At 44.9% G+C, this 26,768-nt stretch overlaps 1 protein-coding gene across 2 annotated transcripts in view; it reads left to right on the top strand.

Moving 5' to 3' along the window:
* Nucleotides 1-26,768, top strand: part of Tm9sf3 (transmembrane 9 superfamily protein member 3) — a 42,622-nt gene that overhangs the window by 4,093 nt on the left and 11,761 nt on the right. Inside the window, exons 5-7 of one of the 2 annotated variants that reach the window (XM_077683745.1) lie at nt 3,931-4,008; nt 9,477-9,638; nt 20,540-20,706. In XM_077683745.1, the coding sequence (XP_077539871.1) occupies nt 3,931-4,008; nt 9,477-9,638; nt 20,540-20,706 (407 nt within the window). The remainder of the gene's footprint in view (nt 1-3,930; nt 4,009-9,476; nt 9,639-20,539; nt 20,707-26,768) is intronic. The other variant, XM_077683750.1, reaches the window with a different exon arrangement.

Below are 26,768 nucleotides of genomic sequence, written 5' to 3'. Positions count from 1 at the left end.
AACTGGTTAAGCACTAACATTTTGCGTCAAATGTGCCTGAGGTTTCCTTTGCAGTAATTATGGGGACGCGTATGACTTGCGTCAACAGCTTTACTGGTTTCGAACATCTCTGCCCATATGAAATATTTTTTGACAATTTGTTACAACTTTTGTCCGGAAGGCTGAATCAAGGGACAGACAGACAGACCAAAATTTTCGTGTTTAAGTAGCCCAAGAAAGACTATTTAAAAGAAAATTAGGACAGTTTGGGACTGGATGGAAATTGAACCCAGGACCTCTGGAATGCAAATCAAGCATTCATCCCACACGTCACTTCGTCTCCATGGCTCTGGTGGACCTAGTTGTGGCCTGCGTTGTGGCCTCAACTTTGCGTTGTGGCCTTCAAATGAGAAAATTTCACTGGCACGTCATTAGGTTCAGCATTACGGTAGCCATTTGTTTAGGCTGGATATAGGCCTGACAACGGACCCACTCGGGTTTATTGGCCAGTGGTGATGGAATTTGCTATCAGAAGGTCACTGCCATTTCACAACAGTAATTCTTATTGGTCTGCGATCTCAACATACCCACCCACTGTTCTCGCATACCCTCAACCTCAAGGGCATTGGCCGATGACGATGACAGCTGTTGCCGGAAACTCGGGGCCGATTCACCAGTTCCAGTTTGGCTGTGATGTCCGTGTAACCAATCAAAATTTGCACATTCTCATAGAATTTACGAGTGACAATGACGGCTGCCATGGGGGTTTCAGGGCCGATTCATCAATTCTTATTGGCTGCAACGTAAACATACCTACTTAAAGGGAACCACTCAACAATGTTAAATTGGACTTTGTTTCGCACTCGCGACTCATGAGAAGTGCTCAAGTGTCCCTGGACTTACATTCCCTGAAATCTACATATATCTATGGTATAGCATGGGGAGGGCCTTTTTTATACAGTTTAAATCAGCAGGCTGATTATATGGCTCATTGTAAAGGTGATGATAATGCCCACCATCCACAACTACATTTATTATTATTTTTAATGCTTAAAGGAGCACTGACACCAATTTTCGGCGTTAATATTATTGCACAGTTCGCTTCCTTCACTCAACATAATACCCTGGCTGAAATATGAGCGGCCTGCGACGCGAAGAACGTAGTTCAATTGGATCTCATTTATCGCGCCGACGGAGCAGCGCGCGGAGCGGCACTCAGCAAATGGACATCAGCGTGACGTCAATCCAAGAGCGGAAAAGAAGTGACGCGACAGCGCTCGTCAAAAACTCGTGACGTCCCTTCACGCGCGCGACCCCACGAGCGGCGAGCGGGCGCAACACCCTCTCAAGCGGGGGCCGGTGACGTCCGCACAAAGCGGTGACGTCTGTCCGGGAGTCTGTCATATGCGCCGTTCGGGATGAAAGCGCGGGAATTTGAAACAAACGATTTTCAGGCCGTTCAATGTAATTAACTATCGCGCGCTGAAGTATTTGAAGGGCTGTTTCGGGTTCGCCAGACCATTAAGCATCGATAAAAACAATAAAAGTGGAACATGAAATTTTCGTGTCAGTGCTCCTTTAAGAAGTATGGCTCCTTCGTTTTTTGATAAAACCTGATATTTATTTATTTGTTTAGTACACACTGCAGGCCCAGTTTGGGCCCAAGCAGGAGGGGCGATACAGCGCGTACAACACACGCAAATAAACAGCACAAAAATGTAGCCGCACATTATGGCAAACAAAATATCAAACATGGAAACAACAATACATAAAAAACAATTCGCTACACAAGTCAAGCAACCGCTAGTTAAAGAAAAAGAACTGTACAAGGAAACAAGACTACGTAAAAACAGTTCACTACACAAATCAAGCAACCGCAAGTAAAAACAAAATCAATAAATTAGATCTATGCTACGAGTAGACTGTAGTGATGACAAAGGCAAGCTGTTTCATACTGAGTTGCGTCCTTTTGAAGCTGTTCCAATTCGTTATCGTATGGGGAAAGAAGGAGTTTTTAAAAAGATTAGTGCTGGCATATTAAGGTGTTAACAATTTTTCATGTCGATGTCTTGTTAGTCGTGTCACCAAAGGTTGTAGGGATGGCTCAGGATCCAATGAAAGCTGCCTGTTATACAGCTTAAAAAGAAACTTAAGTCTGAGAATTTTTCTCCGCTTCTCAAGGGATTGAATGCCAAGTGCCGTCATTAAATTTGTGGTCGATTCGCTGTTACGATATTTAGAAGTGACAAAAAAGGTATTGCTTTCCGCTGGATCCTTTCCAATGCCTGAATATTTAGTTTAGTATGAGGGTCCCAAACTGTGCATGCATATTCAAGTCGGGGTCTGATGATGGAAGTATATGCTAGAAGTTTAGTATCTGACGGAGCACCCTTTAACTTGTGCCATGTTAAAGGGTGTTCCAATAATACCGCCTGGAATGGCATTTGTAAAAATTCATTCTAAAAATTTACAAAACCTGATTTCTTCACAAAAATGTCCAGTCAACAAAAGCACCCATGGCCACAAAATGGGGCTGTAGCCAGTGATGAAAATCCTTGTGGCGAAGTAAGACTACTCTGAATACTAAATACGTAGAGCTTAGCAGCAGTTCCTAGTCGAAACCATAAATGCCACCCTGCGAATAATATGACCGCAACCAGATTGTGTGTGCTTCAAGTACGGCCCATGGAAAGTTGCTTGGGAGGCAGTTTCGCCCTGGCGCTTGCCAGGAATTATCATGGTCACCTACGGTGCAAAAGATAATAGTGCTGCTGTATACCATGTTCTCAGTTTGAGCCTTGAAACTAGCACTTGATTATTATACTCGAGTGGAGGGTTAAGCAAATTGCCGTTAAGAGAACTAGTGGGCAGTTCCAATAAGCCAGCAATGCCAAGAAAAACGCAAGATGTGCTTCCAAAAAATTTTCCGTGAAATTTTCCGTCTACTCTACAGTGGAAAGTAAAAAGTTCAGGGAAGCTTGCACTCACACGCCAGACTTGAACGGGTGCATAGTTGCGGTGCTGGTCATCATTGTCGCATGCATCGAAGAGGTCGTCCTTTTCTTCGCGGCAAGTGGTGGATGCAAAGCCATCCTCAGCATTGTAGACTTCCACCAGCTCAACTGGCGAAGCTTGCACTAAGTCGTGCAAGGCTTGAACCTTAGTGAAGCTGCGGGATTTCTTTCTACGGGAGCACTGAAGTTCTTTCTACGGGAGCACCATGCATTCGTACAAGTTCGAAATTGTTTATTTACATGTTTCGTCGTTGCTTTGCACTGTGCTAGTAGTAGTGATCGTCACGTGCATATAAATATCGTCGTGTTCCTAATGCCAAGCATGAAATGCGCGGTAGCGCTTGATGACAGCGCTGGAGGTTTTTTGCTAAAGCCACTGCGAGAGCCGGGGACTCGGTGGTCGCTGTGAGGCACGTGCTCACAAGCGCTGTGCATTTTCTTGGTATTTTTTCCTGCTGCACTGAACTTACAAACTGGTGGCTCTGCTGTTAAAAAAGTTTTCTGCAAACCTAACAGAATTCTAGAACCCATGCTTTTTTTGTAATTGCCCTCCTCTCTGCATTCTGAGTTCCCAGATTTTTTTTTCTGTAAGTGAGCCATGTACGTTTTTAAAGGAAAAAAGGAAGCTGAATTTCCTCTAGTGGTTTGGCTCAACTATGAGTACCTAGGGCAGCAACACAAATCTTTTTCAAGTTTGAAGTCTAGGGGCGTATCTTAGCTTCATATGTAACAAAATTTGGGAAATTGAAGGTTTCTTGGCTTTCAAATGAACTGATTCTGAAAAGTCGAGGTTTCATTTTAGGCAAAGAAGTGTACCTGATGCATGCAACATCTGTCAATTCACGGAACAACAAATTATGAATATTAGTTTTGTAGTTTTAGTACACAGTCTAAGTGTGTTCTCTGTGCCCTTTTTTTTTTTAATTGATCTTATTAGGTTATCTGGAAACCATCAACAGTTCGATTTGAAGAAAGGTTTGACAAATACCTAGACCCAAGCTTCTTCCAGCACAGGGTGAGTGCTTTATGCTCTTGGAATTTTTTCTCTGCATGTTCCAAGCACAGTAAGCTTTGACTCAAACTGTAATCAAGCTCTAATATATTTTATGTTTTGATTCAATTGAACATTTTTTAATCATGCAACGAAGTTAAGTGCCACGTGTTGTCAGTACATAAAAAGTTTTCTTTTGTTGGGGAATTTAGTAGATAACTAAAAATCTCATCGATAAACACTCCCAAAGAGATTACTGTAGTTTACTGTTAGCTTACTGTAGTTCAGTGCAATGTTTGAAACTTCCCTGGGTGGCACACCAGGTTGCTTTATTGTGAAGCTCACAAGGTAAGCGGAGTCTCAAAGAAGCATTAGCAAAAGATGCAACACTGGCATAGCCATGGAAAGGGAGCAGGCAGCAAGGGTAGTTCGTTTTGGTGGTTCTGTATTTGTTACTATTTCTCAGGGTGTTTACTGCTGTACTTTTCAGAGAATTTGGGGAGCTTAATTCCTTTTTTTTATTGTAGTCATGAACAATAATTCTGTATGAAGTAAGCAAAAAAAATTAATTTTTTACATGCCTGGGGAGACTTTACCTGCTCTTGTGCTCAGGCTTGTTTTACAGCTTGCTCGCTGTGAAGACCTCGCCTCATCGTTCTTGCATTTGCATAGGCTATTACGATACTTGGCTGTTGCTGTAATATATGCCATATTTGCTCATGTCATAAATGTTGCTTTCTCAAAATTTGATGCATATTTGGGGGGGAAGTTTGTACCTTGAAGTAAGTTTTTTGTCACTGCGATATTGGCTTTGCACGTGGCCTTTACAAGTGCTTATGACCATTTTTACAAAATCCTATGCTGTAACCACTAAAATGAAATCAATCAAGACACCATTACGTGTAGCCACATATGAACACCATAATATAAAAATCTAATGAGAGTGACGAGAGCTTCCTGTTAAAAGGCTTGCTGTCTATTCAAAGGTCATTGATTGATTGATTGTGGGGTTTAACGCGCCGACGCAACGCAGGCGATGAGGCGCGCCGTAGTGGAGGGCTCCGGATTAATTTTGACCACCTGGGGATCTTTATCGTGCGCCGAAATCTCGTACACACGGGCGCTTTTGCTTTTCGCCTCCATCAGAAAAGCGGCCGCCGCGGCCGGGAAACGAACCCGCGACCTCGTGCTCAGCAGCGTAACGCCTTAGCCACTGAGCCACCGCGGCGGGTAGCAAAGGTCATTCAGTTTGCCATTCACCACATTTTCCCATCACCAGCTGTGGGGAGGTGTTCTTGTCATCGCAGCTGGGTGCAAGCAATCGTCGGCAGATTTTGTAAACTCCGACACTTTGCTGCATTTTTTGGATTATGAATTACGCGTGCAGTGCGTGAGAAGAAAGTTGAGGACCCATGCGGGGTCACCCGCATAGGGGGCACAAAGCATGTTCAGTCACCTTGTAGTCTTATTTGGCCTGTATCGTGCCGCTTGGTGTCCTTTTAGCTATCATCGCGTCACCTAGCGGCACTTTGAACCATTTTCGCTGGGCTAGGTCCACTACTCCGTGCCATCAATGTCCGATTCAGTTGCCATTTATCACCGCTAGGAGCCTGTGCTGGCCTTGTCTTCGGCATTCGTGCATTCTGTCCTGCAAACGAAAGCACCGCGACAGCCACGTCCTAGAGCCACCAACTAATCCAAGTCCACAAATGGGCTGGTGAGCGTGTGCGTAGCTGCTAGCTGCCACTGCCAACGAAATGTGTCGCATGGTTCCCGTGTCATGCCTAGGCTGTTCTAGGGCTCTTGGGGCATACGTTACTAAGCAGCCGTTGCACTCCCGTCCCATAGTACCTTCTGCTGCAACAGTTACGCTGGAACTTGCCTGGATGTAAGTAGCGGTTGTAAAACTGGAGACCACTGTGGGAAGTGCCCCCGTGCACACACCCTGAGTGACTCTGGTGTATATTGTCTCAACCACTATAGGGGCACATGCCACTTTGGTGCCCATGTTGTAGCATTAAAATTTGCTTTAGAGGGGCGATGCAGACAAAACTTAAGTTTGGTTCATTTGAAAGATTGCCTCGTTAGAATCATACTGACACCACTTTTAACGTAAACTTCGCTCAAATAAGCTACATAATTAGGAAAAAAGGGAATGGCCATGCGACCCACTAGCTCATTTCCCGCAACAGAACCTATGATGTCATACCAGACAGCTCTGCGATTGGCGGAGGGCGGCAAATGCAAATTAGGCAGGGCTTCTAAGCTTGCCGAACGAGCTGCTTACGCTTACATTTAGGGAACATTCTTTTCATAGCAGTACGAATTGTGGGGTGAACAATTGAAGTTATGAACAAACATGAACACCGAAGCAGTTAGTGCGGCACTTTGCCTGCTGACATTGCTAACACAGCCGTCGGACGCGCTGGACTTGTCTGAGACAACACTGACCAACTGACACAAGCAGCACGGTCGCTTACATGACCATGTTTTTTTTTGTTTTTTTTTTAGCTTACTAATTTTTAGGAAACGGTTACTACAAACCATAATAAAAATACCACAGGTGTAGAAGTCCGGCCAGAAGGAAAGTGCGAACACTGGCGCTTTAGCAATTTTTCAGCGCCATCTATGATAATGGGCGATAAACGAGATAACCAAACGGTCGTCTATGAGATGGTAGCAGCCCTGGTCAGCAGGCTATATTTAGTTCTAAGGCCCTGCTCTCAATACGTCATTGTCGACGTCACGAAAACACACAATTTAGTGGGAGAATTGAAATTTTGACTTAAAATATATAATTTCGCAGTGAATAAAGCATCGTTTGTTGCCGAACAAGTGCTTAGGGAACTGTAAAAGACTAAATCTTTCGAATAAAACTAACTTGTATTTTGTCTGCATGGCCCTTTTAAGGGGGCACATGGGTCTTTGATCAAAAACTTTATTTTTAGAGTTATGATGATAAAAATTGAAGGGCATACGTAGTTTTTTATGCTGATTGTAGATATAAAAGTTTGCTTTTGTGTAAAACGACTACTTTTAAATTAATTTGTATTTTTATATTTGATTTTTTGACAGCCTTTGTAAACAAGCTGCTGGAGGGATGCAGCTGAACAAAGTACCAGTGAACTGTGCACAAATCAAGGAGGGCAATAAGAGCAACATTATCATTCTACCTGTTCTGTAGCAGAAGTTACGGCCGTTTGTGAAGTTTAGGCTTGAAAGGTGAAAACCAGAAAATCCAGTTTTGCCTTCCGGGCCCACACTTCAAACAGTCGTAACTTCTGCTACAGACCAGATAGAATGATAATGTTACTCTTATTGCACTGCTTGATTTATGCACAGCTCACAGGTACCTTGTTCAGCTGCATCCCTCCAGCAGCTTTTTTTACAAAGGCTGTCACCAAATTACATGTAGAAATCCAAACAATTTTGAATATAGTCATTTTACACAAAAGCAAACTTTATATCTACAATCAGCATGAAAAACTACATATGCCCTCCAATTTTTATCATTATAACTCTAAAAATAAACATTTTTGGTTTAAGACCAGTGTGCCCCCTTAAACAAAGGGCAGCCTAATGTTTGGTTTGCACGTCCGTTGTATATGGAAGATAATTTTTTTCTGCAGAAGCTATATTTTTATGATCGATTTTAGTGAGCGATTGTTTTAAAAGTGAAGTGTTTTTTTTTTTTTTTTTTAAGGGAAACCATGTCTCACTATTGCAATGCAGCTGGCCAGTGATTTGAGAATTGCTCGCAAAAGATTTGCTAACTCTAATGTCCTTTATTTGCAGTGTGTAATAAACTCTTCAACCCCCCCCCTTTTTTTTTTTAATGCTGTACTAGCCCTGTGTGTCAGTTCCAGGCCAGCTCAGAGTTAGCGAAGGCTCTTCGATATTTATATGATACACCACACTAGCTACCGTGTTGTGGGTGATGGGAATGGTCGGCATTATTTTACAAGCAGAAGGGAAACTTGTGTGCCTAGTTCAGGGGTGCAACAGCTGTGCCAATTGTGCCATTTTGATACAATTTCATATTTTTGAGCCAAGCTGCACCAAAGCATTACATTTATTTAAATTTCGCCATGTTGCACCAAAATACTTGACAAAGTGAAAAATTTCTCACTTTCGCTAACTCTAGCGAAGAATAAAACGCATAGGCGACCTGAGCTTTGTACGTCATCCAATCCAATCCAGTTGCAAAGACAGCCAGACAGACAGCAGATGCCTTCATACCCAGTCCATAGCCTATGCCGGCTATGGACTGTGTATCGCCGACAACCAAATTTTGATAAGCATTTTCAGCTATCTGCTCGGAAGTGCTTGTGGCGTAGTGCTGTTGGTGCTGCTGCACACAGATAATAGGCGACAATCGAAACATGGACTTTGCAGCCGCCTTCCTTGTGCATCACCGTCAAGTTTTCGCCGCGGAGACATGGAGTGTGCTTTGCTTGTAGTAATAAAAGCAGCTCGCTGTATACGTGCACGCAGTCGCAAGCCGAGCGGGTGGGAGTAATTCTGCCATGGCAAATGTACTGGTACAATACATACAGCAAGCGCCCTTGCGGTGATGGCGTGAGCTTTGTAGGCAACGCACTGCACAAAACTACACAAAACTAACAAGTGATTTGGAAGCTTTGAGCAGACCCTTCAATAGATTAGTGAGCTGGAAAATGTCCAAGGGAAAGCATTGATATCATACCAATGATGTCTCCACTAGTCATGCATCTGCTGAAAGCTTCTGGTTGTATTGAAAAAGATTTTCCTTATTTGTATCTAGTGTAGCCAGATGCTGCTCAGGTGGAAGAGCTATTTGTTTTTCAATTAGGTTAGGGTTGGTCATTTATAAGGGCAAGTACTCTAGAGCACAAAAGTATCGTTGGCAGCTTTTATACCATTCTTTCTTCCAGTTTTTTTTTTTTTTTTTTTTTTTTTGCTTGAACTTGATGAATCTATTCTGCAGATTTTGTTGGCTTTCTGCAAAATTTCTTGGTCACAATTGCCGGACCTTGTCCACTGAAACTTGCATGGTGTCTTAACTGACTAAATCGTTTGCACATCTTTTGTAATAAACTGCTCCAAATTTGGGATTTGGTGCTCCAAAATGTAGTCTGCTCCAAAACCAAGATTTCCGTGCGCCAAAAACTGCTCCAAATGTAATTTTAGCTGTGGCACCCCTGCTTGTTGCTGTTAAATGGACTGATGCAGGCTGCAGTGGCAGACTGAGTGGTGCTGGTTTGGTCCTAGCGTCTAGCGCTGGTGCCTCACCTGCCATTTAAATGAAAGGATTGCTGCTGTTGCAGCGCCATTGCATGGTTTCCTCTCCGAGCCAGACCCTGAGTGGCCCCTTGGGGTATTGGACACTACGGAGTGTTGCGAGTAAGGGAAGGGGGCACTTGATTGGGACCACTCCCTCGGGCAGCTGCCCCAGTGTGGGTTCTGGTTGTGCGACATGCCTGAGAGCGGCTTCCCCTTTCCCCTTGCTGCAGATCCACTGGTTCTCGATCTTCAACTCGTTCATGATGGTCATCTTCCTGGTGGGTCTGGTGAGCATGATCCTGATGCGCACCCTCCGCAAGGACTACGCCCGCTACAGCAAGGACGAGGAGATGGATGACATGGTGGGCAATGAATGGCAAATCGTGCAAGTGGTAAAACTAAAATCACATCTCCAATAACCCGCTCCCTGCCCCTGTTTGTGCATGCCAGTTTGGTTGACGGCACGCTGCTGCTCACCCGCCTTCTGCTGCTGCGCAGCATGCCCTGAAAGAGCATGGGGGCCATTTCGTAGCGCTTGCTGCGGTGCCTCGTAGTTAAAAAAGAGAGAAAGGTCATCTAGGTGTAAAGTTGCATGGTGCCTAATGTGGCCAGGAAGTCTGTTGCGTGCGTGCGCAGAAAGGCTGCAGAGAACACACCGGCGGAGGTTGAGTCGATTCAAAAATGGCTGTAACTTTGATAATTGACCCAGTAATGCCAAGACATCTAGAACACTTGAAGTCTGTCTAAATAGTAGCACTATTTGTAGTACCTGCCCATCTTCACATTTTCGTGTGTGGTTGCGTGCCTGAGTCCTTTGAGCGCAGATGTGCTGGATATAAAAGTGAAACATTTAGGGGCAAAATACAGGTCCTTGATAAAGGCTGTTGATAAATGAAACTAGAGGTTCGTTTGGCATAGAGGGTAGTCCCAGACTCTTACCCACTTATGGCAGGTGCCCATGCGTGGGCCCACGATTGGCAAATCAGCTAGTGGGAAACAACTGCTCTGCACCAGCACGTTGCACTTGACACAAATGAATGAAGGCTCCATGCTACGAATGCTGGCTTGCTTGCTTGCTTCCTTGCTCACTTTCTCAGTCAAGGTGGTTCATTTTCATGCCTGATGCACTCGACAGCTTTCAACAGAAATATCAACTCCTCGCCCTTTTTTTTTTTTTGCCATGCATGCACATGGGAAGGATGCATGGAAATAAAGGCACTGTGTATGTGATTTTGGTGCAAACCACACTTAGTGGAAGGGTTTCAGTTGCAGCTTTAAATATAGTTGAACTGTGTTGTGTGTCCAACCTGTGAGAAAGTGAAAAGTTTTGTGGTGTACGTAATGTCTTCACATGATAGGAAATGAAAGAAAAAAACTAATGCATTATGCCGTTATAATTTGTGGCAAGTTTGTGGCGATACCCTCTGCAGAGAAAGATTATCCAGCCCTCATGTGGCACCTAACCTCCTTGCTTTTCTTGGTAATTGAAGTGAGTCTGGCTCACTTGATTGAGATCAGTCAACCTGTACATGCTATTCAGCTGGAAAATACTGTGCACAGGGTGGCTATTGCTGAAAAAGTCATGGGGCAGGTCTTTTTAAGAGGAAGGCTCTCATACTTTGTGCCTACACGTCAAGAACAAATTGAACACAAATTGTTCCAAACTGCCTGACCTGATCACAGCCTAAAGAAGGAGACCTCATCACTAACAGCGTTCACTTGCAAATAGTGCACTGTTATAAAAGGGATCAGGCACGGCTATCATTTTGTAGGTGTCATCAAGCATGATTTTTTTTTTTTTTTTACTGGCGCTCTTTGGCCTTGATGCCCTTGCGCCAAGAAAACCTAACATCATCATCATCAAGCATGATCCTTTTTTTCTTCTAGTGGGAAAGATAAGGATCACTTCAACTTTTGGCTGAAGTTATTTTAAGTTCGCATTAAAGTGAGCTTCAGCGTGGATTAAGTGGCAGCCATTAAAACCTGGCAAAGCCATTCACTCCCCCTTTGTTTTAGTTATGATCGTGTGAGATGCCAACTTTGCATTGTTTCCTTCACCATGTTATAAAAGAGGTGGGGGCAATGGCACATCTGAAGCTATTGAGTATGTACTACTTAGGTGACGGATAAAAATAAGAACCCTGTCTGAACCCAAAAAGGAAGGGGATCAGGCCATAGCAAGTGCTGAGGTTCAGGTTTTGCATGTTGGCGGCTGCTTGGAAAGAAATTTGCTGGAGTAGGTAGGTAAGCTTGTGGCATCTGTGACATATGTGATTCGGGCACATTCCCTTGTTGCACAGGTACGGCTGCCTCGTTGGGCATGCTTGCTCTTTCCCACCACTACGAGGATGAGGGCATGCATTGGGGCATCCTGCCTGCATGCGTAACTGCTGTGCATGGGTTGTGCAGAACATGACGACCTGGTGACGAGTGATACTGAGCTCGATTGGATTGGTGCCTGATTGTAGGCCCCCATCCTTAGATGCCAGTCAGAGACCTCCTCCGTGATGCTCCATCAACACACGGCGTGGCATGGAGAGCATGTGCAGGTTGCTTGCTATTTGTGCACAACTTGCACAGCTGCAGTGAAACATTGTTTATAATCAAGGTGGTCTATGGGAGTAAATCTTGACTGAGCGAGTAATGTAGAATCAGTTTCATCGTAGCTGAAAGTGATGTTTGTTACAACAGTATGCCATAGCTCCAAGTGACTGCTCTGCCTATAGGAGGTAACTTTAGTTCATATCACAGGCTGCATGCAGCACTGTGGATGCTACATTGTTGTGAACAACCTTCCCACTGAGCGTATCTAACTCGCCGTGAAGAAAGCTACAATATGCCTCGGGGCTAGGGAAGGACATTTCCGTCCCCCCCGGCTAGTCAGGTGGAACCACAGAGCTCCAACACACAGTCTCCTTTCTTCATGGACATGCTCAGTGGGTGGATTGTTGACAATGTAGCATCCAAGGTGCTGCATGCAGCTTGGGATATGAATAGCAGGAAAGCTTTTGTGACAGTCATTGGTTTCAGATGCCCTTGCGGGAGTGGTTAATTCATTACCATAATAGGTATTCCAATCGTGCGTTTTTTGCTCGATATAGAAATGAAGCGAAGTTGCCTGAGGTAATTTAAATGTTTTCATGCTATCGTCAGTGCTGTGTGTTTCTCTATGGGCATGTGTGGTCCGTGTTTCGTAACTAGGCAAAAATGTAAGGAAAGATGTTGCCTTGTGCAGGTTTTGTGTAAAGGGTTTTATCTAAAAATCTAATAATCTCTCTGCATCATCACTAAAGCACAGTTTATTTGGGCAGCATTGTATATTCTGCCAACTATATATGTGTGGGATTCATTCGCTAAATCTTTGACAATGGTGAAAATGGCCAATTTTTGGAGCTGCCATTCAGCATTTTGTCATTGCTAGACATTACATTCAGTTGGATTCTTGTAGATGCGGTGGTCCCTTGCCAGCTTCATGCAGCATTACTGACTGTCAGAAAATGTTGTGCATTTCACTCATTGCAATCTCACAGTTTCACAGACCGTCCTTGAAAACTGCCTCGACCTGTTTCCTCTGGCCCTGGCCTGGAAATAAAACCTTTAGCCCAATTTCTTTCCTAACGGTCAACATATGACACTCCTTTGAGCATGCCAAAAGAATGCCAAGTTTCCTTGGTGCTGACCCTAATAATTCAGTTCAGTGGAATTTATTCTTTTTTTTAAACCCACCTTCACAACAAAATTAAAGGTCCCTTCGTGAAAAAGAAATCAAAGCCCCTTCGTCTAATGACAAAGACGGTTAAAACACGAAACTTTCTTCCGCCGCAAACCGTGCGGAATCGGTCCAATCTCGTGAGGGATTCGTTCGTTGTTGTCTGCCCATGACGGCAGCTGTTGATGCCCTGACTGGTGGTCATGATGCAACGACTGTGTGCACCTGCATCTAACGCTGAAACACCTTGGGCAAAAGCCAACTTTTCCACATGCTCTAATGAAGATGACAATGACAATGGCCTTGAAGTGTTTGGCAGTTACCCGCTCGGGGAGGGTTGGCCAGGGATGAAGTGCTGACTGTGCACCTGCGCTTGATGTGCCTTTGTGGAAACCCATTGTGTTAGTTGGCTTTTCTGCAGGGCGTTTTGGGCGTAACTGTTTAGATTTTGGACTTGGACTTTGGACTTTGAAGACATTGGCTTTCAGCCAGAGAAAGCTTTGCTTTTCAACCATCTTTCGCTTCACCCACGGCCATCATCATCAGCAGAGAAAGTTGGCTTTTCTGCAGTGCGTTTTTGGTGTGGACGGTCGCCATCAGTGAGTTTTGCTTTAAAACCTAAACTCCTCCGACCATGTCGGAATTGTGCAATTGGGTAGACTTCGGCTTCATAATGCAATGGACCCAGATTCCATTCCGACCACGGAGAGTGTTTTTTTCTTGAGACGTTTGTGTAAAGTTTGCTTTACTGCAGTGTAGCAAGTTACCATGTGCTGGACACCATCAGTGGGACATAGAAAGGTTTTTTTTTTTAAAGAAAAATTAACCAACTAACCAACCCCTCCCCTAAAAAGAACAGGGGTGTGCACGAAGCTTGTCAACCAGTCAGTATAAACCAAAACAAAACTGAAAACCCCAAACCAACCCTTAACCAAACCCAAACCCATCCCCAATTGACCCAAACCCATACCAAATCAACCCCAACCCAACCCCTGACCCAACCCAAACCAAACCAACCCCCACCCAACCCACTGGCTCAGCTTGACCCGATCTTAACCCCTTAATTACGACGACCTGAGCTCGTCATGAGCAGTTGCCATTATATTGCTTATGACGAGCTGTGCTCGTCACGGGTATTTTGCAAGGCTACAAGAGGCTTATGACGAGCCCAGCTCGTCAAACGGTGCTTTTCTATTTACAACATAGATGGCAGCACGGGTTCCACCACTGGCGCTTGTATTCAATGAGAGTTTCCACACTAGATAGCGGAACGGGTGGTTTTTTTCCCGCACGGTATACAAACATGGCCTCATCCATGCAGCGTTCTGGTGCGAAAAATCTGTCTTCTTCAGATGATGAAAGCGAGAGTGATGAGGATATCGGCTGTGTGTTTGATTCTTCAAGTAAAGAGGACAGCGATGACGTTTTTACAAACAGCGACTCTGAAGGGGAAGACAGCCGCTATGATACGATGGAAAGCTCCCGTGAATGGTACCGCATAGACCCCAAGGAGGCTCTCTGTGTAGTGCCGCGCTCTGAATGCTACCACACAGATGGTAGCCTCACCTAGCTTCAGGTGAACTATCGAGGAATAGTGCATTCTCTGTGCGGCAATTGAAACCCAGCCTTTACTTTGTGGAGGTGCAGAAATTTATTTGTGAATATATTTGTTATGCCCTAGGTATAGCGTATATGGAGTGGAGAATGACCAATAAAACTTTATTATATGCCGTATAATATTTTAAATATCATTTTTTTTTATTTGAACAAGCTACTGAAGCATATCATCTCATTAAAAAAATTGGCCATTTTAGAACATAATTTTTTTGTTTAATGAGCCCTTAACTCTTTCGTTACGGTGGAAAAACGGCCGATTTTGATTGCTCCCAGAAAACGTTTTTTTTTTTCTCTTGAGCTACTGGACACACTTAGCCTTGCTATGCAGGAAATTGTAGCTCATAGATTGCTCTTCTATGTGCAATTACTTACAGTTTATTCGTCAAGTAATCAGAAAAAAGCCCCCAAGAAAAGTATACAAAAAACACAAATCGTCAATTTTACCAAGACTATAAATTATTTCAGGAATTTTAAGATATACAACTTGTTCCTGCGTTCTTTGGCTATAATTCAATATATAAATCAACAGTGTACACCAAGGTTTGGATTTTTGAGGGCCCGTCAACCTAGCGGAACTGACGGTTGTGTCACACCGCAAAGGCACTGAAGAGTGGGCGAGTCTCTGTAAAATGTGCATCCAAGCATACTCTTTTGTGTTCTCGCACAAAATCTTTATCAGTTCGGCGGTAAAAAACAAGAAAAAAAAATCCACCGCTCTCGAGAAGCGTCGCGCATCGCCCTGCAGCGCTAATCTGACACGAGCGCCAGGTTATCTTGAAGGTGATAGCGCGATACGGCACGCTGCATTTGGCAAAATATCCTGGCTGTACATTGTCGAGACCCTAAACACAAAAGTAAAACCGCAGTTGTCAGATAAGAAGCAAGTTTTGTTTATAAATACAGCACGGAGTCACAACGAAATTACCTGCCAGCGCTTGTTGAAGTGCGAGGCACCTGAACTGGAGCTTCGTCGTCCAAACTGAAATCTGAATATCCCAATTCGTTGCTTGACCCATCAGTGCTGCTGGAATCAGAAAAATAGACAGCAGGAGCTGCCGAAATGCTTGCTACAGCAGTCCGACTGCGGAGCGCGGCGCGAACCTGACGCCATTTTCCTCCTAATCCCCTCTACCTTCAGTTCAAATTTCTATTGCTACACCGCCGCCACACGTGACACATAACAAACGAAACCAAAATTGAAAGAGAAGTTGCCAATGAACACACCAGATGGCGATAGTTGTCTGTGGAGCGCGGGTTTTAGATTTTGCGGGAGATTTGAAATCATCGGAAGCCGGCTTCCGATTGCCTATGGCGCCGGAGTGAAAGAGTTAAGGGGTTAAAAGTCATACTAGACACACACCAGACAAAGTATCACCCCTCATCGCATAATCACCTCGTGGCCTAGCAACGGCGCGGCGTCCGTGGCAATGACATAGCACAAGGATCCCCTCCAAGGCTTTGCATATGAATACAGTGTCCGAATGGCGCAGTCGAATGGCTTCTTACCACAAGGGTCGTAATCAAACCTAGGTTCGGTTATGGCCATGAGAGGCGTTTTTTCCTTGAGGCGCTAGGGTTTTTTTGGAACACCGTCATGAGCTTCCGCGACACAAGTGAGTCGTGGAAGCTTTGCTTGAAAACGCCACCAGCATTACTGCATAGGCGTGGCAACTAATCTGCTGTGGGGTCTAAATTATGAGGCATCAGCAGAAAGCAAAGCCGGAATAATTTCTTGCAACACAACGTCCATCCCTCACAATGGCACCTGTGACCAAATGTATTAATGGCTGTCTGCTTTGTGTCCATGGGAAATCAGCATAACTTTGATGAAGGGGCACATGTTGTTTTGGTGAGACTCTTGTTGCCAGAAGATATGTGTCATGGTGAAATGGTATCTCAGGCTTCTGCAAAACCCATTGCCTCCATGCTATTCGCATCTGTTGTTTTAAGTACCTCCCAGTTATGTAGTGTTATTGTTGATCATAGCATTTGTTTAGTTTTTTTTTAATGATTTAGATTAGCACCAATATTAAAGCTTTAACTGCAGAACTAATAGAATATTATTGAATACGAATATTTTTTCATTCATGGCCATGGCTCTTCTACACTGAGAAAGAAAAAAAAAGTAATTTGGAGCGTGTTGCAGGCGAGCATACGAGAAGCCTGGGTCGTTGAGGTAGCATGACTGGCGAGCGGATTGCAGAAGAGAGTTGCCTCCGTTTTCACAACGAAGATCCAAAGGCCAAATGTAAACTGTTTAACACTTTCATGCCCCTACTTATTTAAATTGGTAGTAGTTTATCGACACTTTTAAGTTCAAATTTTGGCGTTTTATTCGAATTTTTGGCACTTTGCGAGTGTGCTCTGAGAGGTGGTGCCCACCTACTGTGTAGTAGAGACATTTACATCCTCTTTTCTTTTTTTTTTTTTTTCTTGGGGCAATTTTTTTAAAGCGCCGCCGGAATGTGACAGGTGCTCTGAAGATACAACGATGGCATCGCCATCCCATGCGACCGCGCCGCAGAAACGCAGCTTTTCTAGCAATTTGGACGAGCCTTCACACTAATTTTTAGGTGATATAGGTTGTATTCACTGGTACGGCATGCATGCCAGGAACCATGTGTGCCGCCTTAGCAATGGGGATGCACGGGCTCGGGCATGGCGGCGCACGCATAAGGCGTCCCAGTGAGCTCAGAGGCAGTACCTTGACGTTAATTAAGTACCGTTTCGCGCAGTGTCCTACAGCCTACAGTGAAGTCGTCAACATAGGTCAGCTGATTGCCAGCTGCCGTGTTTTGGTATCGGCTACCGATTGCTGCCCTGTCGGCGAGCACTATCTCTTTCGGTTTCTTGCCGATAGCTTAGCATGTTACCATGTTACCATACCGTTTTCGTTGTACAGTTGAACCTCGTTATAAGAGACACTGATGTAAGAGACAAATGGGTATAAGAGACACTATTCACCCACATGGTTGGCTGCCCTATCTTTCCCATTAAATTGACCTCTTTTATAACAGACATTGGATGTAGGAGATTGGTTATAAGGGACAAGTCATCCTTGAAGTTTAATCAGTAATCTTGCTTGTAACAGACATTTTAACTTCAGATGCAGTGCCACCAGTCACTAATTGCAGTTGCTTCCATTGTGGAAACACAGGGGGGACGACAGACACCTGCAGTCGCTATTTATTATAACTTCAGCAAACACACAGTGGTTCAGTCAGCTATGAAATGACGATGAGAAGCCCTTCCAATGGAAATGCAACTGACAGAAGTGGTTGAAGCTTACTGCCATCCATTGGATAGAGTGTGATCGCACATGCGGGCTCTTCCACTCGCGTAGCTCCCAATCAAGAAACACTGCAGATGTTGAGTCCTGCAAGCATAATGAAGAAGCTGTGCGCTCTGGCTATTCATCAGGCTTGTGAACTCAACATATACGATTCATCTTCCAAAAACAAGGAAAGGAAAAAAAAGCTTGTAGAATTGGTTGTAAAAAACAGTGTAAATACAGTCATGAAGCAAACAGTTTCATAAATTCTGGGGCCAAACATTCATTAGAATGAATCTTTTGAAACATGCTGTAGCGTTCTTTTGAGCTTATTTTAGTCATACGGTGCCCACATGGAACTAGGGTCTGATTTGTAAGTGAAAACATGGTTCCCTGCTTATAAGAGACATCTCGTATAAGAGACAGAAACTGCTCCCCGGTACGTGTCTCTTATAAAGGGGTTCAACTGTACTGGGATGCCTGTGAATGCACAAGCAGTTACCGTGAATGGTCACTTACCGGCACAGGTTTTACCGTTGCCACTGAGTCCCTTGCGCCGGTGAAGTGTACCCTCGCATCTTGATTACAGCAAATGCAGTGCACCCAGTGCTTGATGCTTGGTACAGCCAATAAAAGTAATCATAGTTGATGTTGTTTGTTACATTTTTCTTGTTAAATGACGCTCAGGAGTATGGCAAACGACAATTTTTGTCAGATTGGCAAGCAAAATGGCAGCCCCCCCCCTCGTGCTATGCCTGCCTCAGGTAGTTCAGATAAGTTTCTGGGCTTACAAAATGCTTTTATGCCTCCAAAATCGTGCTGGGCAGGATAGTGTAGGTTATTGAGTAATTATTGCAACATATTGTGCTCATTTCGTGCTAAAATTTTAGTGGAGGCGGGAATTCTGGTTTACGATATTTGATATTAATTATGCCCACTAGATGGTGGCATCGACACCATGTTTTCTTTTTTAAAGATAGAAGATGGCTACAGCTGTTTCAAAATAAAATTATTATATTGTGAGCGTCTAATTTTAAAAATCCAAGATTCTAGCTTTTTCACGCGTAAGTGAAGAGTCCTGGGCAACAAAGTTTTGGGTCATTTGCTTAGAGACTTATCCATTAGATGTTGCTACTTGCATTTCGGCGGCCAGTGCACCAGAATACGGAAACTGCAAACAATGTGCTAAAACTTGTTTTCCGCCTCGCTCGACAAAGAGTTCGGTACGTATGTGCGCGTGTGCAGTGGCGTCCCAGTACAATGGAAACAGTATGGTAACACGGTAATGTGCCAAGCTTAAACTCTCAAGTGATGCATGGTATGTTTTTGGAAGGAGCAATGAGGGATGACCACATCCCATTTTTACACTTTGGGAGTTACAAATTTATCAAAATTTTCTTTTGCACATTATCCGAAAACAAAACATTCTTAAAGGGCATTTACTCAGCTAAACACCATATACCCTTACCTCTGCCTTCCTTGAATGCAATGAAATTGGGAAGGGAACTCATCGATGAAAACATCAACTTGAATGGGCGCGGTGATGACATACAGGAAGGTGGAGGAAGGTCGAGCTCCATACAAGCTGTGTCAGTTGCTGCTGACCTTGGTTCATCTGTTTTCACTAATCCAGTGTGCTGTATTGCGTTTTGCTGTACTGGTTTCACAGCACCTTAAATTGTGTCCCATAACATCATCATGAACTTGCAGATACAGTAAAATCTCGTTGCAAGAGACTGTTACGAGAGACACTTGGTTAAAGAAACATTACAATGAAAACAGTTTGGTTTTCATATGTTTGCTATGTGGGCAACATCGCATACAAGGGACCTTGGTTACAAGAGACATGTTTCCCGGGTTCCTCGAGTGTCTCTTGTAACGAGGTTTTACTGTAATGAAGGGGCATCAAATGGCAACTTCGTTTAAGCAACATTATGCTGAAGTGTTCTCGAGCAAAAAAAGAGTTTACCGAATTTTCACGATTATAACGTGCACTTTTTTTTTTTTTTTGTTAAAAGTAACCTTCAAATTTGTGTGCGCGTTACAGTTGGGCTCAGTTGAAATCGGCTTCAAAGCAGCCAGCAGAATTCACATGTGCACGAATGCCTACAAAAATATAATTCTATTCAGTGAAAACAAACTGTTTTTTAAAATTTTAAGTAAACATTCCTGCGCGTTACAATTGGGGGTGCGTTATAATCGCACAAATACGGTACTACAGCGAAAATGTCTCTGGGAGTTTGAGTGGTAATTTATGTGCAGATTAATCTGCATCATCTGTACTTACTCACTGCTGTGTTGAGATAGCATTTGGTCCTTTGGAGTGAAGAACTGATAATCTGTGAAAAAAATTAGGGTGCTGTGTGAATCTGGCCTCGTCATTCCAGCAGTTTTACAAATTCATAGGGTAGCACGTTTATGTGTCTTTTCTGACAGCAACATCCTGTGGTGATGCCATTGGTACTTGCGGCTTTTCAAGTTCTTTTTTTGATAGAAGCGATATCTGACAAACAGAAGAAGAAATACCTTGTTCCCAATCTCATTTTCAAAACACATTGCTTACATTCAGTCTCTTGTAAAAATTAGTCTGAATGAAGAGGGGTGCTGCTACGATTAACGAGTTTGTTCTGATGTAGCCTTTTCTGTGTGTTGCACATCTTAGTTGTGCCTTTCTTTTCTCTGTCTTTTTTCGTCAGGAGCGGGACCTTGGAGACGAGTACGGTTGGAAACAGGTGCACGGTGATGTGTTCCGGCCACCTACGCACACTTTGTTGTTTTCGGCCCTGGTTGGAACAGGCCACCAGATCGCTGTGGTGGTTCTGTGCGTCATACTCTTCGCCATCATGGGAGAACTGTACACGGAGTGAGTTTATCTGCATCGACCAACTGCTTCAGAGAGCTTGTTGTTTACACTGACCACTGTTTTGGACTGGTCTTCTATGTTGTCGGCTACAGAGCAAAAAACTGCAATTGGCATTCTCCAGGGACCAGGTGTTCATTTGTGCTGAGATATTTTTCTGCCAACACGTGCGCTACTTGCTTTGATTTTTGGGACGTTGATGAGCTGTGAAAGTTCTGAAAAACATGGAAGGGACCTTCAGATGTCGCAGGGCTGCTTTGCTGAGGAAAGTATTGCTGCTATTTGTTGTGCACTGGCAATACTGCATAACGCGTGTGAAGGCCACACTTTTTTGAAGATACGAGAGCCAATTTTCAGGGTGCGGCCCATACACGCAATGTGGGAAAGAAATCTTTTTTCAAGTCAAAGCAACATACCAATTGGCGAACGGACAGCATTTATTGCAGTATACAACAAGGCAGAGCTGCCATAAGAGTCAATCATTGTCACTCGCTGAGATCTCAGACTACGTGCTGATGCTGTGTTGTGGTGCGCACTCATCCCATAAGAAGTCATCTTTAGCTCCATTTGATTCAGACCCAATTCCCTGCAACCCTGCAGCGGCAAAGCGCTCAATTTGCCGCTGCAGGAATGGTGCCGTGCACCGCGTCCCTCGATTGCTCATGGTGCAGCTGCGGTGCCACCACGGTGCAGAGAACTGCTGCACCTGCTATGGCAGAGGTGCAGCAAGTTGGTGCCATGAGTGCGCGTCATATTTGGGGCGTTGCGGGTTGGCAGGCGGTTACCGGCAGTTGCACTGATTGCCTAAAAATGTACATCGAGCTCGAAGATACGTGGGACAAACTTCATGTCGCTGATGCATTCGGTGCAACTGAGATGGCCAGTAACTTCAAGTTGTACGGGACGACAGCTGAGGATTAGCAAACGGCTATGCCTGCACCTCGATCGATTGTAAACATGCAGAGGCGCTGCTGACGGCGCAGCTTTGGTGCACGGAACTGTGGAACCACGCGTGTGCACTACACAGGCACCACAGGAAATTTCTCTGCACCGTTGCTGTGCACTGCTTCTGAATCAGCTTTTGGCGCTGTCCAAGCTGTTCGACATTGCAGTTACTTTAGAGGTACGATGCCCATCTGCACCGAGCTCCATGCGCACAGGATCCAGCAAAGGAGTCGGTCGCAAGCAATGCCCTCGTGAGCCGTCCGGTCGGCATCTGCTCATGGTTACCACTTTTCAATCATCCATTCAGCCTTAAAAGGCCTATTCATGCTTGCATCTGGTGGTTGCAGCATGCCCTTGGCCCACCCAGAATGGCAGCCATGTCTGTGCCCTTGACCTTGTATAAGTCAAGTGGCTGCGTAAGCTGTCCAAGATTAAGGGACTGTTTGGTCAATAAGACGTCTGGGCAGTTCTGCCAAACAGTTTTCTTGGACTCCAACTTCAATTTCTTTATTTTGTTGGGAAAAACTTCGTTGCAAATTCTTTTCCTTTTCTATTCAACGTAAGGGGATCCCCCATTGGCGGTCGTGAAAAGTATCACTGTGCAGCATTGGTGCGCAGTGCCGGTTGTCTGCACGGCGATGGTCTTCTTACCTTTAACTTAGACTGTATACCACATTGGAATTTGGAGGGAGGGTTCATATTGCGGTAAAAAATTACAACAGATTTTTAAAAGTTGAAATTTCATTTAATAAAGATGTTAAGAGAAGCTCTGTCAAAGTCTTACCTTTCCAGTAAAAGCACGTAGGTAATTGTGTAACCAAATTTCTTTTTTCACTACATGCCAGTGGCCCCCTACTCGCCATAGTCTCCCCACTCTCCATCGGAGCTGTCCTCCTCACTGAAGCCCCTTGCAGCTTCACGTTCGTCGTTGGCCCATTGTCTTCCGTGCTGTGAAGGCACTCCAAAACTTATTTCCACACCGGGAAACTTCCATTATTTGGCCCCACGAAACACAAAATGATCCCTGTTCATCGCTTAAACCGTCTTGTTTTTGCCAGTATCGTACACGCACTGGGTCATCACTGAAGTACCGCCCAGCTGCTTCAATTTCAATGCATGCTCCACCACTTTCAGTTTAAAACCGGCTGTGTAGCTCATGTACTGGCCCATCGTACGCCGCGCACCAGGAGCACAAAAAAAGTTCCCAACACAGCTGAACAACAAAACCATGGAGCGTAATAGTGAAGTCGCGGAGCAGCACAGAGCAGGGAACGAGTGCCGAGTACGTTTGGTGCTTTGTTCGCACGCCACAGCGCTTTCACGGCGCTCTTCGTAAGAAGGTTTGTTTTGGTATTCAGCAGGGGGCATTCCACAAGCGTGCAATTCTAAATTGCATGCTTGCATTTGCGCTCACGCCTCCAGCTGCTGTTGAGAATTTTTTTTTTATATGTAATGCATTTTTAGTGGTCCTGGCCGTTCTGTGGTGAGATGTCAAGTTACTGCGATCGTCGACGGCATCAGCAACCATGCTGAAATAAAAACATATTGAACAGTACCTTTTTCATTCCCGCTGCATTTTTCGTGCAAGGTAACAAGAAAGTAAATTCTCAAGAAGAAAAGGGGAGGGAAGGGGGGTTCATTACGCAAGTAAATACGGTAGTCTTCGGGGCAAACCACATGGGGGTTGGTCAGTGTTCGCTATTTGGGACACTATATAATTGTGTTCATGGCAGGCTGATAACATGCTTATGAAAGCTAAGCACCTTGTTGGTGTAGTCATCCGAAGCCTCTGGCACAGCGCGGTCCTTTGCCGAATGGAAAGGCTCTTCCGCCTCAAAAATCTTTGCACCCAGCTGGCACTAGCTTTGAAATCTTTGCGTGGTGTGCTTTTCACACGGGCCATGGCTCTGAGCCTTCATGCGCTGCATGTCCGTTGTTAACACATAGCCATCGTTTCGCACTTATATCACATAGCAGAGCAGCTCTTCTTCCATTCAAAAAACTTGCATGGCTTACCTGGGAAAGCGCACTTTTTGCTGCTTGTGGTCGTCAAGGCTTCTAACTACACCATCATCGAATGCACTTCTCATCTACGTCAAATTTTCTGCCGGCTGCAAGCTTCCCATATTCAAAAGCAAACTCTGCCACCTTCAGTTTAAACCTAGCCGTGTAGCTCTTTAGGCACATGTCCATCGGGCTAAAATATAAATGCCTGGATGAAAACGACCAAATGGCACAAAAGAGCCAAACAGCGTGTAGAACATGTGGGAACGGCTAATATGGATAAGATGTGATGTAGATATGGATAGCGCGAGTTCACCTTCTGTCGACGGTGCCTGGAAGCTCGCAAATGCATGCATACGTCTGCATATTTTGAAGATGTGTAGATCGAAGGAGGGGCGAGTGGGGCCCTCGCGTAAATGGTTTTTTTTTTTTTTTTTTTTTTTTTTTTTTTTTTTTTTTTAGATGTGTATTTTGGGGGGAAAAGAGGTGTGACCAATACACGGGCTCAGCCTGCCCATGGTTTATACGGTATTTTGGTGTAGGGCACAGTTAGAAATTTTCGGATACAAATTTTTCAAATTTTCTTGAAGCCAGGTGGCGTTATGGTGTGACGTGACAGCACCATGTGTGCCACTGTCTTGAGCATTTGTGCAGCAGTGTGTGCAATAGTTGCATAATGTCCCTGCTGACTGGAAATTGCAGCTGAAATGAAGGGCAGAGTGCTAAGCCCCATGGGAAAGCAGTTAAAGTACAGTGAAAGCTCATTAATTGAGATTTTTAAGGAGTAAAAAAATGTACGAATTATACGAATGTCAAATTTCGGATGTGGGACAGAAACTGCCCGTTTACAATTCTTTTATACTTACCTTTACTTCTTTTTGTCTTTTGGAGGGTAGCTTGGCAGAAAAAACAATTTTTCGGACGTGCGGCAATCCACACACAGCAAGAGTACTGCATGGAGCATCATGGCAGAATTCTTCCAGAACAGCAAGAGCATCCGCAGCTTCTTTTGCAGTACGATCTTGCACGGTTCCTCCTCATTGGTTGCCTCATCTGCCCCACCGAGGGCATTGTTGATAATCTCATCACCGCTAAACTGGCCGGCGACATCATCAATGGCAACGTAGTCAGCAAGTTGAACTTCGGATGGGAGCAGATCAATGAATGTCCCATCGTTGTCCTCCTCTTCTGGAGCTGTAGACTCCGGGATTCCCCATATTTTGGCCAAACAAATCCGCTATGCTTGGAACAGCATGCCAAAACTTCTGCCGGCGTATTCACCCACACTTACGCCACAATTTATTGTTGCCAGCTGTTTACTGGCCGTGACGTACACTCGCATCCTCCCCACTGCAAGGGGGGTAGAGCGGGTGAGCAAAGGACGGCGCGTTGCGGCTTGCCTTTCGAGAAGGCATTGGTCCAAATTAAGCGATGCGTGTGTAAATTTTCGCCGAAATAATGAAGGTTTGTGGCTATAGGGCAATGTACATTTTTGAAGAGAGGGTGTAGGAATGCCGAATTTCCAAATTAACAAGGGTCAAATTAAAAAGGGTTTGCTGTACAAGGTGCAGTGTAGTAATTTATTTCCCGTCTCAGGCTAGGCTTGGTATTGATAAGTTCGCCCGACTGAAATCTAGTAGTGTCAGAAATAGCTGGTACATTCACCTGTTGAAAGAAAAAGAGAGCAAAGTATTCTTTTCAGTTCTTTCTTTTCCCCGCAGGGGGCACCTTGTGTACTCAAGGTGTTTTGGTGAGTAGCGCCACCACGGTCCCGAGCTCCGCAGGGGTGCCTACTGCCATAGGCACTTGGTGACTTGCAACACCACGGACCCGAGCACATGTGGGTTGGACCCACCCACGCCCCGGCTGTGCGTGGCTGAGCCGTGTCCGGGGAAAAGGGAATCCTGGTGGCTGAGCCAAAGCCGGGGTTGTTTTGGACCTTCATGGCCCCCCGGTAGAGGCAACACACCACTTTGGCCCCTGCTTCTCGCAGACGGTGCCCCCGGTCTGACCCGCCCGGGGGGAACCAGCCAGTCGCCTTTTCCTGCCTCCCTCTCAGCTCTTTCACCTTCCTGCCTTCTTTTCTACCCCTATCCTGTCATCTCTTCTTTTCCTCATTTCCACACATTTCCAGGCGGCGAGGGTTAACCCTGGGTAAGGAATCAACCTTGAGGACTTAAACAGGGTTATAGCAGCTATGTATGGCTAACGCGCATCTAGCGCGTTCCCAGGTTGGGCTCGGTGGTGGGCGGCCAGCATAGCTGCTGAATTGATTTCACTTGTTATGGCAACAAGATTTTCTGCATCCCATGATCGTCCTCCAAAACGGGGACGCAACGAAGCAGTCCAGCAGTTTTTCACTCCTAAAAAGTCAGAAAATTTCCTAAAGTTTCACGTCATGCACTGTGAAAAAGAAGGCTTGTCAATGAGACGTCTGTCACCATTCTTGGTAGCCAAAGTTCTAACGAATGAGCTAGGCGGCGGTTATAAAGTAAGCAAGCTGGGAAGCGGTGACCTTCTCCTAGAAGTACAAGATGCAGCTCAGTGTGCCAAGTTGACGAAAATAACCACTGTTGGCGACAATCCTGTGAGCATCAGTCCCCACCGATCCATGAACACTACCAGAGGTGTTATCTCTGATGAAGACTTTCTGAACTTGTCTGAGCAAGAACTCCTGGAAGGGTTCGAGGGCCAGAATGTTGTGAATGTTCAACGAATCAAGATACGTAGAGATGGGAAGGAAATTCCGACCAAGCATGTAATCCTCACATTCTCGACCAGTGTACTGCCCGAGTCTGTCGAGGCAGGCTACGTTAAAATCCCTGTGCGTTTGTATATTCCAAACCCCCGTCGCTGCTATAAATGCCAAAGATTTGGCCATGGTTCACTGAGCTGCCGAGGCAAGGCAGCATGTCCAAAGTGTAGCCTCCCCGACCACTCGTCTGACACCTGTGAAGCTCCACTCCACTGTGTAAACTGCATGGGAGAGCACGCCGCGTACTCGCGCTTGTGCCCGCAATGGAAGAAAGAAAAAGAAATAATTGCTCTGAAGTATAAGGAAAACATTACCTTTAGGGAAGCACGACAGAGACTGTTCCTGACACACACTAGCTTTG

The sequence above is a fragment of the Haemaphysalis longicornis genome, unplaced genomic scaffold, assembly GCF_048455015.1.
Source record: "Haemaphysalis longicornis isolate Haplotype H1 unplaced genomic scaffold, Haemaphysalis longicornis Haplotype H1 scaffold_1, whole genome shotgun sequence".
Taxonomy (NCBI): Eukaryota; Metazoa; Arthropoda; class Arachnida; order Ixodida; family Ixodidae; genus Haemaphysalis; species Haemaphysalis longicornis.
The sequence above is the reverse complement of the archived record's forward strand: the minus strand, read 5'-3'. Positions and strand labels throughout refer to the sequence as shown.